Source organism: Parasteatoda tepidariorum, chromosome 9 (assembly GCF_043381705.1).
Source record: "Parasteatoda tepidariorum isolate YZ-2023 chromosome 9, CAS_Ptep_4.0, whole genome shotgun sequence".
Classification (NCBI taxonomy): Eukaryota; Metazoa; Arthropoda; class Arachnida; order Araneae; family Theridiidae; genus Parasteatoda; species Parasteatoda tepidariorum.
In genome coordinates, this window is record NC_092212.1 from 362,157 (window position 1) to 387,849 (window position 25,693).

At 30.7% G+C, this 25,693-nt stretch overlaps 1 protein-coding gene across 2 annotated transcripts in view; it reads left to right on the top strand.

Annotated features, from left to right (window-relative positions):
- LOC107453289 (protein O-mannosyl-transferase TMTC3) overlaps positions 1 to 25,693 on the top strand; it is a 234,368-nt gene that overhangs the window by 120,550 nt on the left and 88,125 nt on the right. For both annotated transcript variants that reach the window (XM_043049050.2, XM_016070054.3), the window contains one exon: positions 25,477 to 25,675. In XM_043049050.2, coding sequence (XP_042904984.1) covers positions 25,484 to 25,675 — 192 coding nt within the window. In that variant the 5' untranslated portion in view covers positions 25,477 to 25,483. The remainder of the gene's footprint in view (positions 1 to 25,476; positions 25,676 to 25,693) is intronic.

Consider the following 25,693-nt stretch of genomic DNA (forward strand, 5'->3'; position numbering starts at 1 on the left):
GATTAATTCGAATAAACGACATCACATTTTGAATTTATTTGGATTCGTTAGTTTATTCTTTAAAAAACGAAAAGAAGAAAGAGATGTTTGAAAAACGGAATCATATAATTTGTCCATTTTCTTAAGCATGCATTTTGATTCTGGCTACGATATAAACATACATAAAAATAAACACTCAAGAAAAGTTTATTTTATTAAAATTTCCAATTTCCAATTTTTTGTAATCTACAAGGGGTGAGAGATGCGTGACTTCCCCATCAGATTCTTAGGCTACGCTACTGTAAATATGAGCTGCAAAAAGTGCTTTTCACATTCATTTTACAAAAAAACGATTGCTTGCCTTAAAACTTGCTTTATTATTAATATTAATCATTTATTTATTACAAGTACTCAAATATTGGTTATGACTTACCTTTAGTTCTCCAACACCTCTTTAAATTTAGAGTGCAGAACGCGTGTGAAGATGTGAGGTATTGTTGTTGTTGTTGTCGTAGGCCATTAAGGTACGATTGTTCTTGTTTTCCAGTGGAGCCATCCATGGCCAATAATTGGTCTACTGTCACGTCAGACCTGTTTATAGGGTGGACCCATTCATACATCCATTCATACACCCACAGACCGTAATTTTGACCTGGACCGGAGAATGATCCATCTCCAATTCAGCACACCGATATTGATTTGTTATAGGAACAAGGAGGAATTTGTGACCCGGCAGATTTAACGTGCACCGGTCACCATTTACTGCATGTTCAGTCTTCGGCCGGTTAGATTCGATCTCGCGTTCTCCCGAACGTGAGTCCAGTGCCCTGCCAATCAGGTTATCCCTGCCCCTTGTGAGGTATTAAAGACTTGATATTGTTCATTCGATAGAGAGAACCCGAGATTTTAAGCCTGTGTCAATAGATCAGTCAAGACCTGTAGAAACACCAAAAAGTGGAACAGTTGCATTTCTTTGAAAGTCAAAAACATTCTACTGTCTTTGAATCTGGTAACATATTTCCTTCTCATTAAGAGTGTTCTCGAATGACAAGAAAGCTTTTCCAGAGGGTTTTGAAAGACCTGTGAACCTTTTTTTGCCAAAAAGTCAGCGTCTTCACTACCAATGAGATGGAATCTTATAAAAAGAGACACAAATTAATTTCTCTCTGAAAACTGGAGTTCTAGCATAGAAAACAGCTTCGAGTTTAGCATAGAAAACAGTTAGTTAATACAGAGTGAGAATTTTATTGTTCTTTTTCTTTGTTGTTGTTATTTTATAACTGTCATTGAACAGCTGACCCAATCTTTTTACTTACGACTGTTCATGTTCAACTGCGTATCCTTGTAATTTTGGACCCAATTCAGAGGACAAGGGAACTTCTGGATCAAGTATTGGGAGAAATTCACCTCCGTGTAGGACTTTTTGATGGTACTAACCCGAATTTGCATTACATGGGGGGAAAAACCACGAAAACTTACCACGGTTATCCTCGAGGAAAGGGGACTCTTATCCATGATCCCACTGTGGGCCAGAAGGCCATGATCTTTGACCAAAATTCAAAAATTAAATTTTCAACTAAAATATGTGTAGGCAGTTTTAATATATCCCAAATTAAGTATTTACAATAATTTATTTCAGAAATATATATAGGAATTCCCCCTTACTGTTACATTTTTATCAGAGTAATTAGTCTGAAATTATACCACAATTTTTTAATTTGTTGGATTACTTAATACTCTTGACAAACTTATAGTTTAAATCTTATCGTTTGATATTTTACAATGTTTGAATTACTTTCGAAAATTAGCTCCGAAAAGTTCCGCGAGGTAATTAGCTAAAAAAACTTTTGTTGTCTTCTTTGATGTTTCTTCTTTCGAAAAAACTTGCCCCATTTTGCCCGTATTGCAAAGGTGGACTAAATATACCGAAAAACAAAAAGTATGTTTTTTTTCCTGTTTTCGCGCTATTTAGTAATTAATTCGCGTTATTTTGTAATATTACTTCGGATATATAATTTGCTTTTCATTTTTAATATAAAATTACGAAAATTATTATATTTTCATTGCTATATTTAATTATTTAAACGTACTACACTATTTTATTATTTTCGCTCGACATATTTCAGCCGCCATTTTTTTTTGTTGGTATTATTAGTATATTTCAAAATTTTAACCATGAATTCAATTTACCTGCACATAAAAACCCCTAAATAAAACCCCCCAAATTTTGAAGCAAATATTATCGAAATACTAGTTTTGGTCACGAAATCTTGGATGCTGGTCCACTGTGGATATCACTGAGGATATTTCACGCCAGCACTGTGGTTTGTACAAGCTGTGCGCGGAATTCGCACCAACTAGCCATCCCTGCTTTTCGAACCACTTCATTGGAAGATGAATGCTCTGAAACATCACGACTCTTGGTTTCAGTTATAGAAATATTTTGTTCAGAAAGATAGAGATCTAAACGACGGCTGCATCCATTACTGTGCTGCTCTATTAAAAAGAAAATTATCCAACAGTTTGGCGATCGAATTCTATAAAATAGACATCTGTAACTGAAAAAAAAAAGATAAAAGAATGAGTGAGAAAAAGCGGACGAAACGTTCACTTTTCATCGTCATTTCCAATCACGTTCGAAAAGATGATACTCATCAAGGGTGATGATGATCGTCATACTGGTGGAAAGAGATACGGTTGCAGTTGCAATGGCAGATGTGGTTATTAGAAATGAAGGATAGAGAGAAAGGAGGTCCCTTCATCAAGAGGACAGTGGAAGAAGAAGAAGAAAAAAATCGGTTTCAAGAATTCGATCGTTCCATTCGCTGATTGAATTTTGTGGAGAATGTTTTCTCACCAAATCATGCTTGCCGAGCGTGATGGTCGCGCCAAATGAGCTCCATATAACGCAGACTGTGAATTATGATAGGAATTAAAAAAAAGGAATAGTGAATAGAAAGTAGTGCGTTTTCTCACATTTTAAATCGAACAGTTATATTTTGTTACAAGAACAATACATATTACTAAGCAATAAAGTGCGTAAAATAACTATTCAGAACATCTGCATAATTTGCAATCTAATGACTGGATTCTTAGGGGCAATATGAATGAGGGAATTTTAACTATGCGTTGTGCAAACAATAATTTAAATTACGAAAAGAGACAGAAAAAGCTCATCAAGAAAAAAAAAACTGGTCACTCCTGGAAAATCACGAAAAATAACATTTATAATCATGTTATTCCGTTTCTGTAGTTGTTGAGAACCTTTAATCGGCTCAAAAGTGAGTTCGAAATGTTTTGAGTGCTCTAGTTTACGCACGAAAAACCACCCAATGGATGATTACAGAGTTTTAACTGATCACGTCTCTTCAATGTGGTTCGAGTTGAGTGATTTTACAGATGTGTAAGCGTCATCTTCCAGTCTATTGCTGACCTCTTGAAAATGTGGGGCATACGTGGAATGGAGATGCAACACTTCTTCCAACAGAATGTTAAAACATTTTTATTTTTAGATAACATAGCGGTGCTTTTGAGATTGGCAAATAGAGCTAATCCCTAATCATTTACATCTATCACGTGTCAATTAGGTTTAACATGAATGAATATCATATAATCTAAAATTTCAAAAAAAAAAAAATGTCTCTAACTAGGAACTTCAAACTTTTACGTTATTTCAAACTGTTTCACCATAATTGATAAAATCGCACATTTCAAGTACAGTTATCAAAAAGGTCTTGATAAATGAACATTTAAAAAATTACCAATTTATAGGTTCAAAAAAAATGAAAATGAAAGCATTTTTAATTTTGATGAAAAATTAGAATTAATATTTTAAAAATTCGTGAGGTCTAAGGTTTGAAATTAGCACTGATAATAAAAATGAAACTATTATTTTTTATTAATGCGTGAAACTCGCTGAGAAATTGATTATCGTAGTAAAACAATTCGTGTCATATGTGTCTTCGTCAGCCAATTCCACTTCATTAATATGAAGTCTGTAACAATTCTTCTATTTTATTATTCGTCTTTTTCCGAAGGACGAAAATAATTTGAAATCAATTTAATTTTCCTTTCTTTACCGTCGATTGTAACAGAAAAGATTCCGTTCTCTATCTTTTTTTTTTTATTTCTTTATTCAAAGAAAATTCAGATATCTCTCTCTAAAATTGAAACAAAATGTTTTAGCTCGAAAAATTTTTCATTGCTCAAAATATTAATAACATTCTTTTGGCTAATAAAATATTTAAGGAATTTATTAAAAGTGTTAATCCAAAACCTTGTGTTTGTGTGGAATTTTTAGAATGCATGCTGTGTTTGGGGAATTGTTATAAATTCTTTTGGCTAGTGCAGTGGAAAATTTGGAAAAAAGTGCTTTAGAATGATATAATGCTCAATTTTTATTGTTATTGTCTAAAGAATATATTTTAAAAACATTTTAAAATTTATAGCTTTCCACGCGAAATAAATCTTTTAAGTACTATTAACCATGTAAATAACCATTTCCATGTGAAATAAATCTTATTATTAACTTAATGATTCAATTACATTAGTTGAATATGCATTATTTCTTAGCAAATTTTGGAAGTGTTCGTTCATTTGTTTTTTCGATAAACAAACATTACTGCAAATTCTTTTAATTTCATTCAAATAATGGTATTTTAATGAATGTTTTTAGAAACAATAGAATTCTGTTTTATTAGTTTATCTATATTAAATTTTAAATCATCTCTCTTATTGTGCAAATCAACAATACAGATATTTTCCTCTTTTTTAATATTCAAATCTGAAAATTAAAATTAATAACATCATCATGATTACAAAGCAAGAATAATTCCTCGGAGTAAATATTATTGAACAAAATTGTATATTTTTTAAATAAGAGATAATTAAATCACTAATAAATCTAAAAGCTAATTTAATTTTAAGAGTAAATTTTTTTCATAATAGTGTATACATAATTAAGCTAATAGTGATGAATAATCAGATGCTTGTGGTATTGCATCAATTTGAACAAAAATATAATTTCCATTTCAAAAATAATTATTAAAAAGACAAAAAATGAATTAGAATTTTCCAATAATTAAATTAGCAATTAAGGATATTTTAACAATCATAGTAATAACTTAAAAGAACATCTTTTAGTTTAGAAAAGGGAATGTTACTAAGGAGATCATGGAAATCAAAAGTCGGAAAAGAATTAATTTCATTTTGCTTAATAAATTCTAATATACGTTGAATTTTGGAGATTTTTTCTCTAAGAAACGGTGATAATATTGTTAATAATTTTTTTAAATAGTTAGAGAAAATGGTTACCGGTTTAGTTAAGTAAGAACTACATTGTAAGAAATTTCGAACTATGCTGCGCCAAACTGCGCCATTTGCTGGCTACAGAAATTGGTGTTCAGTTTTACTATATATTGGTGCTTTCACTAGCTCCAAACAATGAGAGAAGGTTGCACCAAAAATGGGATTCTGAAGGAACTTAAAAGCAGCTAAAGGTTGCACTAAAAATCAGTGCTAGGAAAAGAACTAAAAGCGGAGGAAGGTTGCACCATGATTTGATATTTTTGAAGAGAACTAAAAGCGAAGAAAGGTTGCACCATTATTAGGTATTTTTAAAGTGCTGAAAAGCAGGGTAAGGCTGTACCATTATTAAGTATTTTTAAAGCGCCAAAAAGCAGAGAAAGTTAGCATCATTATTAAATATTCATTAAAAAAAGGGAGGATAATTTAAATCAAATTTATATAAATCAAATTATAATTTAATTATTTAATTCAATAAAAATTTAAAAAAAACTATTTTCATTTTAGATGTGTGTTATGTAATATATATATATATGGACAAATCTCTAGAACCTTTAACTTATGTGTCTTCAAACTTTTCTTATAAATATATAGCATAATAAGGGAAAATTAATTCTAAAAAAAATTACAGGAATAACTATGCATTACTAACTTTAAGATACGTATAGTTTTGATCGCGAGTAACTTGCTTTTGGCTTTCATTTCTTACTTCAATCCTACATTTGACAACTTTTCATGAGTGTCGCTTAGAGTGTTTAACATACTTTTTATTTATTTTTTTTCAATGTGTATTCTGTTTAAAAAAAAACTGAAAATCACTAAAAACATCATTTAGTAGCTCAGCTATACTATCATATTTTCCTGAATGATATTTTTCGTGATTATTGACGTTTGCAAACACTTAAAGTTTGTCGCCAAATTTTGGCACGTCAAACAGTAACCATCGAAAATTGAAGAAAAAGGTACACAATTCAATTCTGCGAGTTTTATGTTAGTGATATTCCAAAAGCTTATTTAAAGTATTAAACTTGTATCATTATTATAGATAAAAAATTTTATTCATAGTAATTATAAATTAATCGAATTTATCACAAACTGTCATTCGGTGAGGTAACAGTAACGATGTCAAAACCGTAACCAGACGCAGATCTAAAAAGAAAATGTTAAAATCAATCAAAATTTTGAGCACATGTATGTCATTGTCTAATTTATTTTCTGTGTTGTGTGCATCACATTGCGTTGCATCTGAGTACAGTTTTCGATCTATTCCCTAGGTTGTCCAGACCTTAACCCTGTCAAACCGTAACCTCAGGATTAATTAATTGAACTTAACATATCAGAAATTAGTTTTTTCCCTATGTTTTACTAATTAAAGATATTTTTTGACTGAAAATAATTAAAGTAAGCCTTTTTATACATTTTATAACAATTTAACTTAAAAATAAAGTTTTTCAATTTATTTATGATACTAATAATTTTTGATGAAAAATAAAGGGTAAATATGGAAAATTCAAAAATTTTAATTTTTTGTTATACTTATAAGGGCATCAAAATTTTCGATGTTCACGATTATTTTATGATATTTCATACATTTTCAAGCATTTCTGGAGGTGAAAAAATAGTGTGCCTATTATTTTCTTTAAATTTTTTTTTATTATCAAAAGTTAAAGGCTCTAGAGATTTGCCCATATATATATATATATATATATATATTACATAACACATCTAAAATAAAATTATATTAATTTTCATAGATTTAAATAAATATTTAATAATGATGTTAACTTTCGCTGCTTTTTGGCGCTTTAAAAATATTTTCCTTCATATAAAATTTTTTTCTTTCCTCAAGTTGATATATGTAAGATTAAAATTCTTTTTTACATTTCATTCGTTAAAGAACCAACCAAGGTATAGAGTTAGTACCACTAAGGTTTTAAAGAGAATTTTAATTTTGGGTTGAAGCAAATTCTTATTACTATTTATTTTGAAATTATTTTATTATTTAAAAATGAAAATAATGCTTTCACAAATAAAAATTTATATAAAAGAGTAGGCAAATATTGGATTGGTCAGCCTCCAATCTCTAATTAAGAAAACATTCCAATATTAATTACGTTGGCGTATGTATTACATTGTACATACGACATACATTGGCAATATTAAATTTGAAGTAAATTAAGAAATGTAAAACTAATGATATAACTTAGAAATATGAACAAACCTTTGATGTTGTATACATAGACAGGAATACAATAATTTTTATGCAAAATCCCAAAATTTAAATATATTATACTTTTTATACATATCACAGCATTCATTAAAAAATACAAAATATTCACTCAAAAATATGATAGATAGTATGTTTTTGTTACTAAGAGAGTGCATTCAATTCAAACATATTTTTAATTTACAGTAATTTGAAATAAAAATTATGTTAGCATATGCCTTAATGTTTACAGTTTTGAAATTTGAGATCATCTAAAATTAATTTTCATTATTTTAATAAGATACTAAATTTCTTGACATACTCTGTCTCATCTGAATTAAAATTTACATTATGACTAAATTACTTTCTTACAAACATAATTTACTACTTGATAAAAAAGATTAAAATTTCACTCAATTTAGAAAAAAATTATTGTCATTTTTTTGCAAATTAATATGATGAGTATTTGGGAAAAATAAATATTTTTATTACATATTCATTATTATATTCATTATTATATATTCATTATTACATATTCAATATTAAAGATTTTTCTGGTGCTATTACTTTAACTACATCAAATTTTTCAGTTGATTGTAAAAAACACAGCAAGATTAAAAAAGATTACTCACAAATAAAACTTTGGAGCTTTTTCAAAAAATAATAAAATTTTTTCCAAGCACAGGTTCTTCATTCTCAAAACTCGAAAACACATTCCTTGTTTGTAAGCTGTTCTTTAAACTAGTACTTTTAAAATTTGAAAAAAAAACTGTTTATAACCTTCTGGAATTCTGGTAATTTCGACAGAATAAATATTTTTATTAATAGGCTTTACACTGGTTATAACAATATTTTTTCCTAAGCCAATTTCTTGATTAAAAGCATTAAAGTTGTTGGTGCCTTTGTGCTAAAAGAAGATTAAAAATAATGTAATTTATGCTAATAAAATGCATAATTGAAATAATTTCACAGAAAAAACAAAATTTGAACTCTTACGCTTTTAAAACATAGAAAGATCAATCAAAGCAAGTCATATTTTAATTACTATTTTTAGAATACAATATTTAAAAAAAATTGAGAAATTGTCATTCTTATGTAGAAAAATGTTTAAACATTTCACCATCTAAAACATTTTTTCGAGACCAACTATTTAGGGGGGGGGGGGGGTNAAAAAACCACAATCTTACAATTCCGTATTTGTGGCATTGAAGTTGCGCGGCGGTTATAAAAAATGTCCGAACATGATTTAAATCTTTTATTGAAAATAAATAAATAATTAAAGTGTATAAGTACCTCTAACACACATAACAGTTACGCGCGTAACTTTTCGTTACGTGTGTTACCTTGAATAAAATTAATTACAAAATTTTAACTATAGGCTGTTTTAATTCGAGAATTTTTTCCGTTGCATATCTTGCCTTCTTAATTTATAAAACAAAAAATTTTTAAATTTTCTTTTTTACTAAAGTTTTTACAGAAAAAAATGCAAAATTATGTTACGTGTGTTACTGGGAAATTAGACTATCTTGATTAATCGACTTTCAAACAAGCAAAAAAATTTAGGCCAAATTAAAAAAATACTTTAAACAACGATAAAAGAGTAAAATAGTTATATTTATTACTAAAAACTATTTTATTGCTCTTTAATATTTTAAGAACTCCATTGGAATATAACATAACAAAGAAGAGAATTCCTGTTAAAATTCATAGTGTACCACCTTTTGTTAGAATTCACATAAATATTTTTTGTAATTCAAAAAACTATCTTAACTATTAAAAAATGTACATCTTCTAGATTCCGAAATTGTGTCATTTTTGATTTTACGATAATTTTGAAAATTTAGTCACTCAGGACCACTTTTCGTGGAATCGCCCATATACATTATTACAGATTTTTCTGGTACTATTACTTTAAGTACATCACATTTTCAGTTGATTGTAAAATACACAACAAAATTTAAAATGATTACACACAAATAAAACTTTGGAGCCTTTTCACAAAATAATAATTGTTTTTCCAAACATAGGTTCTTCTTTCTCAAAACTTGAAACTATAGACATTCCTTGTTTGTAAGCTGTTCTTGAAACTAGTACCTTTGAAGTTTGGAAAAACTGTTTATAATCTTCTAGAATTCCAGTAATTTTGACGCAATAAATATTTTTATTAATAGGCTTTGCACTGGTTATAACAATGTTTTTTCCTCAGCTTCTTTGTTGATTAAAAGCATTGAAGTTATTGGTGCCCTTGTGCTAATGAAAGAAGATTAAAAATAATGTAATTTATGGTAATAAAATGTATAGGAATTGAAATAATTTTACAGAAGAAACAAAATTTGAACCCTTACATTTTTAGAACATAGAAAGATCAATCAAAGCAAGTCATATTCTAATTACTATTTTTAAAATACAACATTAAAAAATAAATTGAGAAATTGTTGTTCTTATGCAGAAAAAATGTTTTAACATTTCACCATATGAAATACTTTTTCGAGATCAACTAGGGGGTATTTTTATCTTAAAATTCCTTTCACCCATAAAGATCCTGAAAAAGAAAGTTTCGATATTTTAAAATATTATTATACTTTTGTTGTTGTTAAAATGTCCCATAACACCCAATTAGAATTTTTCCTCGTGTTAAATTTTGATTGAATTTCATGAAAGGCGACCCCGCAAAAATTTTGCAGAAGGTACTGTCAACTGTTAAAATATTAAATGAACAATATGATCATCACTTGGAATAGATCAAAGAGTTCGTGTTCATTCTAAGAGGGCGGGATATGGCTGCTGATAAACACACAAGCAGTATTCATGTGGATGGCATTAAATCTCTACATATATATTGTTTGTGAGGAATATCTTTTAAACTTAAAGTTCTTTTGTTTCATAGAAGAAAATATATTTCAGAATAAAAAAAAAAATACTTTTATAATTAAAATAAAACTTTGTAAAAAAAATTATTAAAAAAAACAACAAAAAAAAAACAACTGTAAATATAATAAGGAATACATATGACCTTTTTCATGATTAATTATAACTTTCGATTTTATGCTTATGTTGTCTTTTCCCTTTCTTTAGAAAACGCAAATGTGGGTAAATTACAAAAATAATAATAATAATAATAATAATAATAATTCATGGAAAAATAGGTATCTACAGCAAAGTATCTATGAGCATCTAAGTATTTTTTTTTTATTTAGATTTAAGGAAAAATATATTTATTAACTTTTTAAATACGATATTTTGTTCAATTTAAAATTTGTTTCGCTTAGTAAAAAAATATTAATAGGAAAATCTATTTCTGTAATAGACGCAAGATGATAAAATAAAAATATCATCACTATGAGCTCAATATTTTTAATGATAACATCACATTAAACATTTAACAATAAAGAGTAAAAAAAAGATAACATTAACTAACAAAAGAACTAGAAAGTTTTTACTCAAAATGAGTAGGAAAAGGGGAACCAGGATGGTTCACAGAGCTCGTCCTGCGTCATCTCCTATTTTGTCAGAAAAAATAGTTGTTATCGTTTTTGGGAAATGGAGGTAGCGCCATCTCGTGCTACAAATAAACTACCCGTTATATTTCTAAAAAAAATTATAATAATTAATCAGCTTATTTCTAAATGCTCTAAAACAAATGTTGTTCTGGTCGGTATTTTGTTCAAATTTCAGAAAGATTCTTGGTGAATAAAAAAAAAATTAGCACTTTGTTTTCCTTAACGCCAATATGCTTCTTTGTTGTTTTTTTTCCTACCTCATGCGTGAAAGAACAACCCAGTTTCCATGACAACGGTTGCCTTTTGGAAATCTCAAGTGCTAATTTGAAATTTGAATGAAAATATAATTCGCTTTGAAAATTTTACAACAAAGGCATTTAAGAATGTATAGACAAAAATTCTTGTAATTATGTGACATTACAAACGAAAATGAGCAATTTAGAACATGAACATCAAAACAGAAGAATAGGAATTGATAAGAAGTTTTAATCCTAACAGAAAGTGCACACGATTTTTTTGCTCGGTAGAATGCAATCAAAACACAGAACTAGAACATTTTCGCCAGCAGTAAATTTGGCGGAAAGCTAAGCTGCTTAAGAACGCCGTACCGTTTATTTGTCACTGGTATTGCACTTTCTGTGCGCATAAAATGGATGTATCTGCTTATTTATTGAAAAAGAGCTATATATATTTTACAATATCTAATTATCCAAACAACGAATATAGTTTTCTAGAAGAAATTTGAAACTATCTCTTTCAGAACACACAACAAAATTTTTAAAGATGACATGAGAGAAATAAACTGTAATTATTGCAAATAAATAAGAAAAGTTTACTTACTTGCAAAAGAAATAGACAATTTCAAATACAACTTGTGGGAGATGATAGCAAGATTCGACAACAAAATCCGCCATTAGTCAACAGCTAAAAAATAAATTATCGGTCACGGTTAAAGCTCGCGCCTGTCATAGTGCGAAAATTTGGTGCAATCGATTGCGCCGTAAACGCATTTCTTGATCATATTTACCAATTTATGGCGCAACCTAAATAAAATCATTCTTCATTTATCCAATTTATGGTGCAATTAGAAACTTTGCACCAAGTATTGGTTAAACATTTACCGAGAATTTTTACAGTGTATAATCACAAGTGATTGTTCTAAATTTAATAAGAGTTTTATAAAATTTTGGACTGATTAATGGGTAACTAACAAATCCAACGCGCTTCTGTACTTCAGTAAGAACGTGCCATAAAAAGATCTCCTCAAACTCTATTTACGCTTCCATTTTCATATTTTGTAATCTGGCAAACTTGTTACGAAAGTATTTTAAATCATTTTTAAAGATGCCGTTACGGATAAGTTCATTCAACTTCGCTACTCGCTTTATATATTACTTTTTGTGTCTTATTCTGTATTTTCTTGATTTTTATTTCCTATTTTTGCTTGATTGTTTTAATTTGCATAATTTGTTTTATTTTGGCATTTTTTGGTTAATTTGTTCTTTTTTCGTTTCAATTTTTTTGGTGCTCCTCACACTATTGTATTGATATATTTTACTTTGGCTATATTATTACAGTATTAGAAAGCACTCCTCTTTGCAGATATAATCGTGTGAGCTGAGGACGAGATTATATTCTTTCATTATTTTGCTTTTGGTTTTTTAATTGTTTTTCTAATAATAATAAAAATTTCTTTAAAAACTATTATTTTTAATTCTTAAATCTTCATTATATTTTTTCATGTTTATATATACATGATAAACCTTCCCAATATTTTTCGGCTACGGAGCCCTAAACGGCTACGAACCTAAAACATCTTCCCTTCTCTCGGCGGAACCCCGACTTTATGAAACAAAGTTTATTGAGGTAATTGTGAGTGGCATAACCTGTAGAAGCCTATATCAACCCAGCCTACATAATTTATAATCTATATCACTAATAGGTTATAACGATAAAATAATCTTAAATTAGTTTCTCTGTCCGGCAGTTAAATTGACAGTGCTTGTGATATATCTAGTCTTATTATTATAAATTTGCTTTATTGCTGAAAGTAATGCATTATTAATAAGCATATTTCATAGATTCCTAGGAATTTATTTCTACTCACTGGAAGTCAAGTTAAAAATAAAAACTAAAAAAGTAAAATAATATTAATGCAAGGAATTTTTATGAGCCAAATGTATTCGAAACAAAGTGGATTGGCTTTTTTTCCCAAGATTTGCGGACACTATTTTGCGAAGGAACTTATGATGAAGCTAAGGGCAAGCGATCATTTAGTTGCTTTAAAATAAAACTTACAATCATTATTTTGTAAACATCATCAGCTTTGGGGTAATTTAGAAAGAAGGTAATGCTTTCCACAGGATGAGCCATAAGGGAGGAAGGTATCTGACATATTCCATAACAGCTATATCGTTGCCACCGACAACACTTCAAATTCATGTGAAACCCTTTGATAGAAAACCGTTAATGGTTGTGCAAACCTATTTTAAATGGAAGAGAGGGGTGCGTTCTTATCTGAAAAGAGCAGACAGAACATTCCAGATTCGCATTTAATGATGTAACGACCTTTGCAATACCTTGTTCGGGTCCTTTCGTTAAAAGGGAAGATGATGAACGTTTTTGCGTGATTAGTTCAGACCGCTGGAATCAATTCCAGACATCTGGTGACTTCTAACTATGGCGATATTTTAAATTATGTCACAATTTTAGGTGTTTTCGCAGGTATTTTGGTTGGCGAAGTATAACACCCTTTTACTAAGTTGGATAATGGATTTCGGGTGAAAAAAGGGAATAACAAAATATTAGATTCCAAAATATTAAACTTTAGTATCTTAAATTTGATGGTGGAACTCTGTTCAACATATAGTGCAAAGATGATTCAAAATCCTTGTTTGTGATAGTGAATCATTCCAGGAATCATTGCTGGAGTGATTTGCAGAATTGTTAGTGGAATCCTTTCTAAACACTTTGCAATTTCACGAAAAGAACATCTCAAATTGAAACAATATTCTCTATATATATCAACCGGAAGTATTTGGATTATTTCGGTGCTCTCTGTTGTATCAGTATTTAAAGTGTAAGAAGAAATGGATTCTCCATTACTTTAAGTTCACGAATGGAAAAAGTATTTTCAGAAATTTATAGTACGTGTTCTATTCACAATAAAACACTCCAAAATAGCCTAAAATGGTACTTCGCTTTTGGATAAAACAAATTATAATATTATAAGTTTTACTATTAAATGTGGAATTTTTAAAAGTTCGAGTAATAAATTTACAAGGTTAATAAATGCACTTTTTGTCAAAATAATATAGATTAAAATACGAAGCATCAGAATGCCATAATGGAAAATAAAACATATTGAGCATTCATTTATTATGCAGTAAATGAAAAAGATAAGCAGTTTGCATCTAATCTTAAGAAGTTTGGCCAAATCTGCTAAAAATTAGCATAGTTGGTTAACGTGGTACGAGAGAATTGATTGTGATTGTACCAATTTGGAATTAATCATCCAAAGCTGTAGGCTTCTTTACCAGGAAATTTAAATCTTATTCACTTTCAGAGAAAACAATCAATAACCTTACATTTTGTGCAAAATTTAAGTAAGGCAGCTAGAGAACCATTGTTGGCGTTTAAAAACAACCGGTTATGCCAAAAGTCTACCCAGTCGACCACGAAAACTAATTAGTGATTTAAAAATATGACTGCACAATGAAACCAAAAAATGTTTTAATAAGTGAAAGTAAACTTAATAATGCGTATTGTTAAAGTGTAAGCAGTTAAATAACGGTTGACTATAATTAGTTCTGCACTTGCATTGAAAGGAAATGTCAGTTGTTACATTTATTGAAAAAGAAAAAAAAAGGAAATAAGAACTAAAAAAATTGTGATCGGCGCAAGGAGAACGCAGGATACCCATTGGCAAAATGGTTGTTGTCTAATTTTTTGGGAAAAGCACCTTTATTGTGTACATCTTGTACCTTATTCATCTTGGACGTCTTTAGCTGTCAATCCTGAACTGCTAGGCATATAATTTCGCAGACATATTCGAATGCAGCTCAGACACATTCTGTGTAAATTCTTTTGATGATTGAATGGACATTGAACAGCCAATCAGATCAATATTAACATTTTCGGATTGATACAATGGTGTTTGAAGGAGATTGTAAGCAGCATCATACACCCGTTACGGATTCACAAGTTCATACATGAAATGGGATTTGAAAGCTAGGCTTTTTTTTTTCCAATGTTACATGGATGGTGAATGAATCATTTATATTGCGTGGAAGACAGTCTACGGTCTTGTGCAAGTCATTGGGTACGTTGACAATGGATCCCTTGATCCCTAACTGGTGATCAGCACCCAGTTCTCGTATTTGCATGAGAGGGATTCAGTGAGCCACCATTCGCTCTTCGGTAGGGTTCAATTCTGACAACCACTTCGGTACTTATGTGAGGAACGGGCTTCATTCTTGCGTTTGCGAACTGAATCATTCCGTTTTTCCGTTTATGTATAACGTATCCATTTGGGTATTACTGTCTGCGTTCTTTGGCTTTAGCTTTTTCAGCCTCGCAAAGTTTAGACCCTGGCATCGTTTTTTTCTTGCTTCAACTCTAACCTTTGGGACCGTGCCAATCAGTTTGTGACCCCCTTCATTTGTGATATTCACCTGAATTAGAATTGAAAACGACCCAGTTTGAACTGTAGGTTAGAATTTCGGATTTTTAATTAAAACAGTAAAAACAAAAATGTGATTTAAAGGATGAAATTCTCTTTTATTCAGAACTCAAGAAGTATTTATGGGATAGCTCTGGTCCCATATCTCAAAAATAAACTCCCCAACTTATCGCATGACAAAATTAAAAGTGCGTGGCGTAACTACCACTACGAAAATTAAACATCAATTCGCTAGTATATAAGACGCGCTAACTTGAATCAATCTTGAGGTACCTTTTGATGGATGAAGGTTGGCATGATCGGTAACTCCGCCCCCACATTGGTGACCCGCACGTGATTTGAACATGCAGTAACGTCTACTTCGTTGGATGATCTACATTGAATAGTTGGCTTGCTACTTGTGACTGCGACATAATCAACCTCCTCACGCTGTTTCTACGTAGTCTCGTCTCGATTAAACACAACATCTGCCTGCATGCACTCGACTGCTAATGACGACACAGGAGCTACTACGACTGTGAAGTTTATACACCTCTCACAATCAGCACTCAAAAACACGTTGACCTTAAAACCAACTCACCCGGTTTTTCACAAGTACAGCAACAAGTGATATCCGTTCATCGAATTCTATCTCTGATAAAATTCTGGTGGGGAAGTATTGTGGCGTAACTACCTCTACGAAAATTAAACATTAATTCACTGGTATATAAGACATGCTAACTTGATTCAATCAAGTGGTATCTTTTGATAGATGAAGATGGGCATAGTCGATAACTCCGCCCCCACAAGTGAAAAAAAGAATTCTAAAAAAATTATCAAACAGCAGCAGTCGCCATAGCAACGCATGCAATGATGACGCATGCGCACTGTTTACTATAACTTTTGAACACAGTTGAAAAGTGGGATGGCGTCCAAATAAGATGTGCACGCCATCAAACCCAAAATATGTCCCATTTTGCCAATGGGTAAAATGAATACAGATTTCAGAAATAAATGAAATTACTAGGAAATAATGTGTATAATGTGTGACAATAATCTTCAGTTTTACCCCAAAAGATTTAAGAATTTTTTTTATTTTTGCTAAAATAAAAAACGCACGCATTTAATAATTTTTCATAAAGAACATATCATCTCAGAGCTATTTATCCTGGACATAGCTCAAAATGCATTTTTAAGAAAATTGACACGTTCATTCCATATTTCAAACTATTCTTATGAAAATTATTCTTTTTTTAATAATGAATTAACTAATGAATCCAAATAAATTCCTAATGTGAAGCCGTACATTTGCCTAAATTCCTTAATATAATAGTTTTAAAATTAGTCTTTTTTGAAAAGATATGAAAAGTTAACAGTTCTTCTCACAAGGTTGACACAGAAATGTTATGTTGTTGTAATAATATATATAAATTGTATTTGTAAGGAATTTTGATTTTTAAAAACACTTTATCAGTTTGTATTCTGAATACGAGGAGATGCTTGTAAAGTTACATTTTTAATATACCAGACCAACATATCCGGACTTGGCCCCTTAATGATTATGCTTAAAAAAAAGTGAGACAATGTATTATTTGTTTTGTGGCTGAATTTGGGTTAAAGATTGGAAAGGCTGAGTTATGTACATTTTCTTAAACACGCACTTCGAGCTGTGTTCGTTTCCTTAAGAAAGCAGTTTGAGCCGTGGTCGCTTCTATAAACACATACTTCAAGCTGCGTCCGCTTACTAATACACGTTTGGAGCTGTGTTCGTTTTCATAAACGCGCATTTCAAGCTGTGTCCGTTTACTTCTATCTTTGTCCATTTTCTTAAACACGCATTTCGAGCTGTGTCCGTTTTCTTAAGCACGTAGTTTGAGTCGTGGTCGCTTCTATAAACACCTATTTCTACTTTTGTTCGTTTCTATACTTCTTAAAAACGTATCTCGAGCTGCGTCCGTTTCCTTAAGCATGCAGTTTGAGTTGTGTCTATTTCCTTAAACACACATTTCTAGTTGTAACCATTTTCTTAAACACGCATTTCAAGCTGTGTTCGCTTACTTCTATCTTTGTCCATTTTCTTAAACAAGCACTTCGAACTGTGTCCGTTTTCTTAAGCACGTAGTTTGAGTGTTGGTCGTTTCTATAAACACTTATTTCTGTTTTTGTTCGTTTCTATACTTATCTCGTATCTCGAGCTGCGTCCGTTTCCTTAAGCATGCAGTTTGAGCTGTGTCTATTTCCATAAACACACATTTCTAGTTGTGACCATTTTCTTAAACACGCATTTCGAGCTGTGTCCGTTTACTTAGACACGCATTTCGAGTTTCCGCTTCCTTAACCACTCATTTCTTGCTGCGTCCAGAATAGAAAGTTCACAGGCGATATCTTGAAAATTTAAACAAAGTCAAAAATATCAACTACCCAATCCTATCTGATTCTTAAATCTCTCAACACTTCCTGGTTTTGAAATCAGTACTTAATGTGTGGGAAACGAGACGATCAGTACTAATGTCTTTTCTGCTTGTTTCAAGTATGTCTTCTTCTATACTTCTGTACTTTCAGAGATTCATAGTTAAAGTGCAAAATTCTCCTTTCTTCACGCAAAAAAGTGTCCCCTGTTTGATGTTTTAAGTGACTTCGACTCCATTTGGTATTCTCGAATAAAAAATATTTAAATTGATTTGCACTATTTGAAAATTATAGAGATCTCGTTATGTCATTACGACGCTTAATGCATCTCAAAAAGTTCCTGAATCTCTAAGAGTTAAAATGAGTTTTTGAGTCTTGAGAAAAAGTTGTTTTTCAATTTAAAATCAGCATTATCAAAAGATATTGCAAAAAATTTATTTAAGATTCGCAGAAACCAAGTTGTGCCAAGTTTCAAACCAAGCTTGGAATCAGCACTATTAATAGGTAGCAGTTAAAAAAGTATAAAGCATGCCATATGCTTTAACTTTTTTATGTAGTCATACATACAAAAATATGACCCTATAAAAAAGTTAAGGTACGCACATATATTTCTTGTTAATTCATCGATACATATGATAAGATGATAATTACCACGTTATCGGTGATATTGCTGTTAAATTAATTTTAAGAGAGCCGTGTTTACATCAGTATAATTACCTGTAGATTTTTTGTGATAAAATAGCAGTCCCTACTTAAAATAGCTCTACTCACTTCTTTTATTGAATATATTAATACCTAACTATTCAATTCGCCTTCTAATTCCATGAGGTGTACTTTTAAGTCACGAAGGGATTTCTCTGCTGCCTCATTAATAATCTCCTGAAATTCATTAAACTTTTAGAGGAACTGAAAGCATTTGCCGCCTATTGAAATAGGAAAAAAAAACTTTTGCTCTCTAGGGAAATAGCAGTAAAAGAGAGAATTATTTTAAAAATGAATTCCCTTCGTGTTTCGTGCTCTTCAAAAAGACTAGGAGTTTCATTTTGATAATAAGAAAACCTATTAATATATTCTATTAAATTAAAAGAAATCGACATTTTAATACTACTTATTATTACTTTTTAGCTTTCAGACTGCGCAGTTTACAAATCTACTTTTGAAAGAAAAAGTCTCATTTGAATAATCTTTTTTTTTTAAAAAAAAATCAACTTTCAATATTAATTTGAAAGTTCTTGAATAAATATTAAGATTAAAAAGTATGCATGCAATATTTGTTTATATCTTTACAGAATCCTGTAAATGAATTTTTGAATTTTTTTAAGAAATATTTTTTTTTTTATCATTCTTGCATTACCTGCCTTCAAAAGTCTCTATGCTCCTAAATTTAAATGTATAATCTATTCTTTGGAACTACAGTAATCGCTTCTTTTGAGATGAGGAAAGAAAAGGCTCGAAAGTAAAACTTTCGTATATATTACAGACTTCTTATTTTCTATGAATTTAAACTTCAGAAAAAAGTAGAATGCAATTATAATAAATAAACTAAGGATGAATTTGTATTTACTAATGGATACTAAAATTCAAGCATTAGATGGAGTCTGATTTAATTAGTGCAATGCAATTTTTAAAAAAAAAAAAATTTTTTTCCAGCATTAATAGAAATACCTTTTTTTAAACATTTCCCCCCAACTTTTAAAAATGTCAAAAATATTATTACCTGTTATTTAGGATTATATATTTTATGTGTCGCTACAATGGGAACATTTTTCGAAAAAATACCTGTTACGAACTAGTCTTTAAATGGTCGTAAGCTTTCCGTGTTATCTGAGATGTTTTCTATAAGAATCTGAAAAGGGTTCGAGGGTGTTTTGTGTGGGGAAAAAAAACTATCGTAGTTTCTTTTTTAAAGATGAGACGAGGGAAAAAAATCGCCTTTAAGTTTCCTCGTTGGGAGGCTCGTGTCGGACAAGATTAAAGTTCAAGACTCCTCTCTGCAGAAATGAGATCCATTCATCCAGGGCATCTCATCTTCTTATCTCCCCCCCTCCCTTAAACTCACCCCTCCGTCTTCGTTCTTTTTGTTTTGCAAACAAGTTTCATTAAACTTTCTCTTCTTAGTCTGCCTTTTACGAAAATTGAATCCGGTGTCGAACGGGGAGGGGGATGCGAATACATGAGAATTCTGCCACTGCTCCCACTCCTTGATCGCATCGTTCCATTGTTTCGTAGTAACGTAAGATGCTGAGGAGCAGATCTATTCACCCCCCCCATCCCTTTTCTCTATAGAGGAGCTATTTATTTGAATGGGATGAGATGAAAAAGAGTTTTTTTTGCTCCTAAATTGATGAATGATAATTTTCATTTCATCGTTCATACTTCTGTATAATGAATGTATTTTCTCTTTTTCTATATTACTTTTTTTTCCACCAGTATTAAAAAATACAAAACATTTTCTTGAATGTATTAAAATACTTTGTGGTCAAACTATGGCAAGTCCACCCCTCTTTTGTAATGACCCCCATAGTACTAATATTTTTCCTTCTCTGCAGTAAAAATCATGATTCACAAGATGTTGCAACAGTAAAACATGCAAAAATTTACCATTTGTGGTGCATTGCTTCAGAGTTCACCTGATATGCACTGTTACAATTTTCATTCTGAAATTACGGAATAATAACCGTACGGAATAATAATCGTAAGAAATGGGAAGTACTAAACTTTTCGTGTTAAGTAGCTTTATGATGCTACAATCTAAGCATGAATGAGAGTATCGTATTCCAATAGTCCAGGGTGACAAATTGTGAAGTGCATGACACTGGAAACTCTTCATGTGTTGAAGGGAATGATGAAAATATTGTGGTGTCAACACTGGGACTCGAACCCTCGTTTTAGATCGTTGGTCATGAGATAGCCAAGTTAGTTTTCTCAGCTATAATATCTACCTACCTGCAAGGAAATAAGTAGCTTCATTAGGTATGCCTAGTTGGTGCCCTGAAATTCCGGTTGTTTAACCGTATTTGGGGACAGCAGTTAAAGAAAGGTTTTTCCATATAATTCCTATTTAACCACTTTTTTCGAAAAATTTCCAACAGTATGAGGAGGAGGAATGATTGTTTTTTTTTTACCATTACTTATATATTGTTACTGTTATGTACGAAATTTTATTCACGTTATTTATGTATATCGTATGTTAACAATGTAATTTGAATTTTTTTTATCTTAACTAATACATTTTATTTATCAAATAATCCTCTATATCTTCAAAAATGAGATCAATTACTAGAATGAATTGCAATTTGTTACATAAAATTAATGATAAGCTAAATAATTTAAAAATAATTTACATTTTTCATGATATACGCCTAACATTAATTATTTCCAGAAATGTCAATGTACTTGAAAAAATGATCATTTAGAAACATTATATTCATAGCCACATTTTTAAATTAATTTCATTACTTGAAAGTTCAAATCTATTTGCTACAAAAGTGCTTAACAATTTTCCTATAGGCTGAACTAACAATAAAGATTAATTTAGCTCTTAATACCATTTTACTCATTCAGGGAAACTCTAATAATATAGGAATTTTTATGTGACTTTTTCCCCCAATTCAGCTCAATGAAGGGTTAAGAATAGCATTCAATGTTGTAGCTGTTGTTGTCTCAGGCCATCTATGGCCAAGAATTCGACCGACTTCCGCCATACATCACAGCCGTTCACAGCAGATCCATTCATTCATTCATCCTCTGATCGTAATTTTGATTTGATCCAGAGACTTCACTACCCCAGAGGTATTGATTTGCTATGGAAACACGTTTAACATGAACCAGTCACAATTTACTACACGGAGAGTCTTGGGCCGGCTGGATTCAAACTTCATTCCCACGAACGTGAGTCCAGCGCCCTGCCGACCAAGCTATCTCGGCCTGTAGCATTCAATAGCACTCTGAAACAAATTTAAATTATTACAACATCAAAGATAGATAGATACAAGTCTCTCTTATTATATATGCGTGTCTGATTCATCATCACTGAACTTAACCTACAGAAACATGATTTCCTTTCTTGACACCCACTAAGGAAGGACCCTTCCACATTAACTAAGTTGCTTAAAGGGGTTGTAATGTATAATAATAAAATGAAGAGTGTGTTTGCCTCTCATATAACTCTAGAAAAGTTTCCTGAAATTTGTACTGTAGGTGAAGAAGATAATTTGAGACCTCAATCCTAAAATTCATTTAAAAATTTAATAGAAAATTTGACCGTTCGGGTGAGGCATTTTCTGATTACTTTGGTGATATGTCATTGTTTTAAATTAAACTATAGACAAAAAAAAATTTTAAAAAATATTTTAAAGATATTATCAGCGATGTTTACTAGTTTATAGCTCTCATTATTTAAAATGAAGTTTACTGAACCTTCTTTAATAATTAATTACTTATTAGTTGCTATGTCATATAAAGAAAATGGTAGCGTGAACGTAGTAGCATGAGCGAACTTTGCCTCCAAATTAGTATTTCTAAAGTTAACTAAAGAAACCTCGTGTTGATACTTTTCATAGTTATGATTTTAAAATATCTATCTATATGCTCTATCAATGCGTGTGTCTGTAAACCGGATTGTTGGTATACCATTTGCTCTAAAAATACGACCTTAACTTGAAGCTACATGAGTATTGTGGTGTGATCATGGGATCACCACACTGTTTATTTTTCCTAATACCTACTGGGCTGTTTCCAACAGGAGCGCCCTCTTCGTTGCCTTTGCAGGATCTCTAGAGCTCGACTCCTATCTCGTCTTCAGAGATTCTCGCAACCGCTAAGGAGGGGACGCTATTTTGTGGAGATAGATCAGTATTCCTCGTAGATCTCGAGAGAGTAGCTTCTTCTTTTTTTGAGCTGCGTGTATGATTGTTTTTTATCCCCCTGTGTGCTTCAAGTTTGTAATAATTCATATATAGTTTTACTTTTTCAATTCCATAAATTCAACAAATTGCAAATCATCTGTTTCGTAAATTTAAACTGCAGATGTCTCAAATATGCTGATTACATAAATTTAATATTTTACTCTCTGAAGCACACAGGGAGGACTCAACATGTGAATGTGTTGGAATTTTAAATTAATGAGCTTGTCATGAAATCTTATTTTGTTTGAACCTTGATTACTGACTAAATAAAGAAAGGATAAGATTATCGTAAATTGCTTCCTGCGAATCACTCAGCCATGCTGTCCTGTGAGATAACTCCACCGAGTATCAGTTCCTGATCAGGAGATCAATCTTAGGTAAAGTCTGCGCCACATCGTTAAGGGGCACCTGATGAAAAGTTCGGAACCTGGCGATCATCATTCATCTCTCTCCACTATGCGGACCAACGCGGCAACAAGTATAATTGTAAACAAATTACAAAGTCCGATTTTTAGTTTTTAATCGTTAAATTTTTAATACGAAGAAAAAATGGAATTTTCTTGATGGCAGTTGAAGCCAATTATTTCAAAATAAATTATAGATAATTCAGTTTTGTCAAATATTTTAAAGATAACATCAATGATATTTGCTTGCTTATAGCTCTTATCAAAGGAGCTATTTTTCACGTTCTTTAATATGTAATTATTTTTATTCGTTATGCAAGGTTATCTGAAGGATCAACATAATCGTAATAACATAGGCAGACTACGTCACCAAATTAGAATTCCTAAGGTCATCTGAAACCACGTGTTTATTTTGGTTTGTACTTATGTTTTTAGAACGTGTTAGTATAAAAATAAATAATTTAAAATCAACTGTAGTTGAAATAAAAAAAAGTTTGCATTGAAAAGCAAAATTAATAGAAAAATGAAACTAATTTGTTTTGTTGAGGATAAACATGAAAATGAACGGAGAAATATTACTAATTAGCTTAAGAGGAACTTTAAAAATCATTATGCTGTAATTAATGCCAATTGTGCTTAATTAATTTTGGTACTAGATGCTAAACGAATTGAAATAATAAGCTGCGTACTGAAACGCAAAATTTACGAAATTAAGTTTGTTTAAGAGAAAAGTAATGAATCTTCTAACTATTATTTACGTCTTTAATTAGATTTGATAACAGGCACTGTTGGTGATTGTTACAGTTTTAGTAGGTAGCGAATATACTAATGAAGGTGCAAATTCATGATATTAGTATATTTGGTACCAATTAAAACAGCATCAATACTGTTTTAAATACTATATAAAAAGGAAGTGACCAGAGAAATATTGTGATACATCATGAGTTGATCACTAGAAACAGCATCATGTCAGATGAATAATTACACTTCGTCTTTACAACTAAAAACGTACTTAGCTGAACCTAATAGTGTTAAACCACAGGCAATAAAATTATTTTAGCTTTATTAGCTGTGTTACTAAATGTCTTTTAGCTTTTTGTTGGATTGAAGTGTTATTTAGCATTGATATATTGATTATTCTTTTTTTTCACCCTATACAAAAAATAGGAATTCAGCTAGTAAAGAACAAGTTCGGTTTTTGATAAAAAGAGGTTAAAGTGAGAGGTTTCACTGCTTATTTACCCAAAAAGTCTCATCATACGAAGATTGTATTTAAACGCAGCGTTTGCAATTCGTAATTTTATTTTCTGCTCTTTAACGATACTGTAGAAAATTTCATGCATGGAAAGCTCGAGTTGAGTTATTACTAAGCAAAATCACAAAACATTATGAGAGGTATTTTACTGAACATGTACAGAATAGAATTTTTAGTGTTGTTTTTAAATTGCAGGCAAAAAAATGTTAAAATGGTTAAGATGATGAAAAAGCCATCTGACAGTAGTCATGAGTGGTTGCGATTGACTAAAAGTGATTTTGAGATGGATTTGAAATTTACCTTTAAAAATATTCTCTTAAAACTCTGGGTCCAACATATTGGAAAACATTTGGTACAACTTTATCTCATAAAATAGTATATTCAAAGATTTTTTCTGTTTGTATTGCTTCACAAAGTGATTGCTTATGTAAAAATATAATTTGTTCTACCCTCGCTGTTTTTAATTAAAAAATTTAAAGTAGGATTGGAAGTAAAATTCAACTAACCTTTCTGGTGGATTTTGTTTCATGACCAAAATGTGAACAAAATTATCTATAACTATAAAAATATCCTGCAATGTACAAAAAAAGGATTAAAAATTGACGATGATTAATTTCTATGATTTTTTAAAAAAATATTTGATCAAATTTGCTTTTTCCAGAACTTCATATTAAGCAAATAAAGCATTATTTAAAGCTCGGTTCTCAGGAGAAGAATCAACAGTTTAATTTACGAATAATTCTCTGATTGCTCCATTTTTTAGTTTCAAATTAATCTGTCATTTGCTTTTATCACCTGCAAGTGCATAATATTAATAATATTATAAGTTAATATAATTTTTCTTTCTTTCAGAATAAGCATGGCAATGGATTTGTCGAAATTTCACACAGCAGCACTTGTCGCCCTCGTTGTTATCTGTTACAAGAATTCTTTAAATGGAGAATTAGTGTTCGATGATCTTCCTGCAATCAGAGACAACAGAGATATTCGACCTCACACCCCACTCTCCAATCTTTTACAAAATGATTTCTGGGGAACACCCATCAGAAAGGTAAACCGTAAAATACGT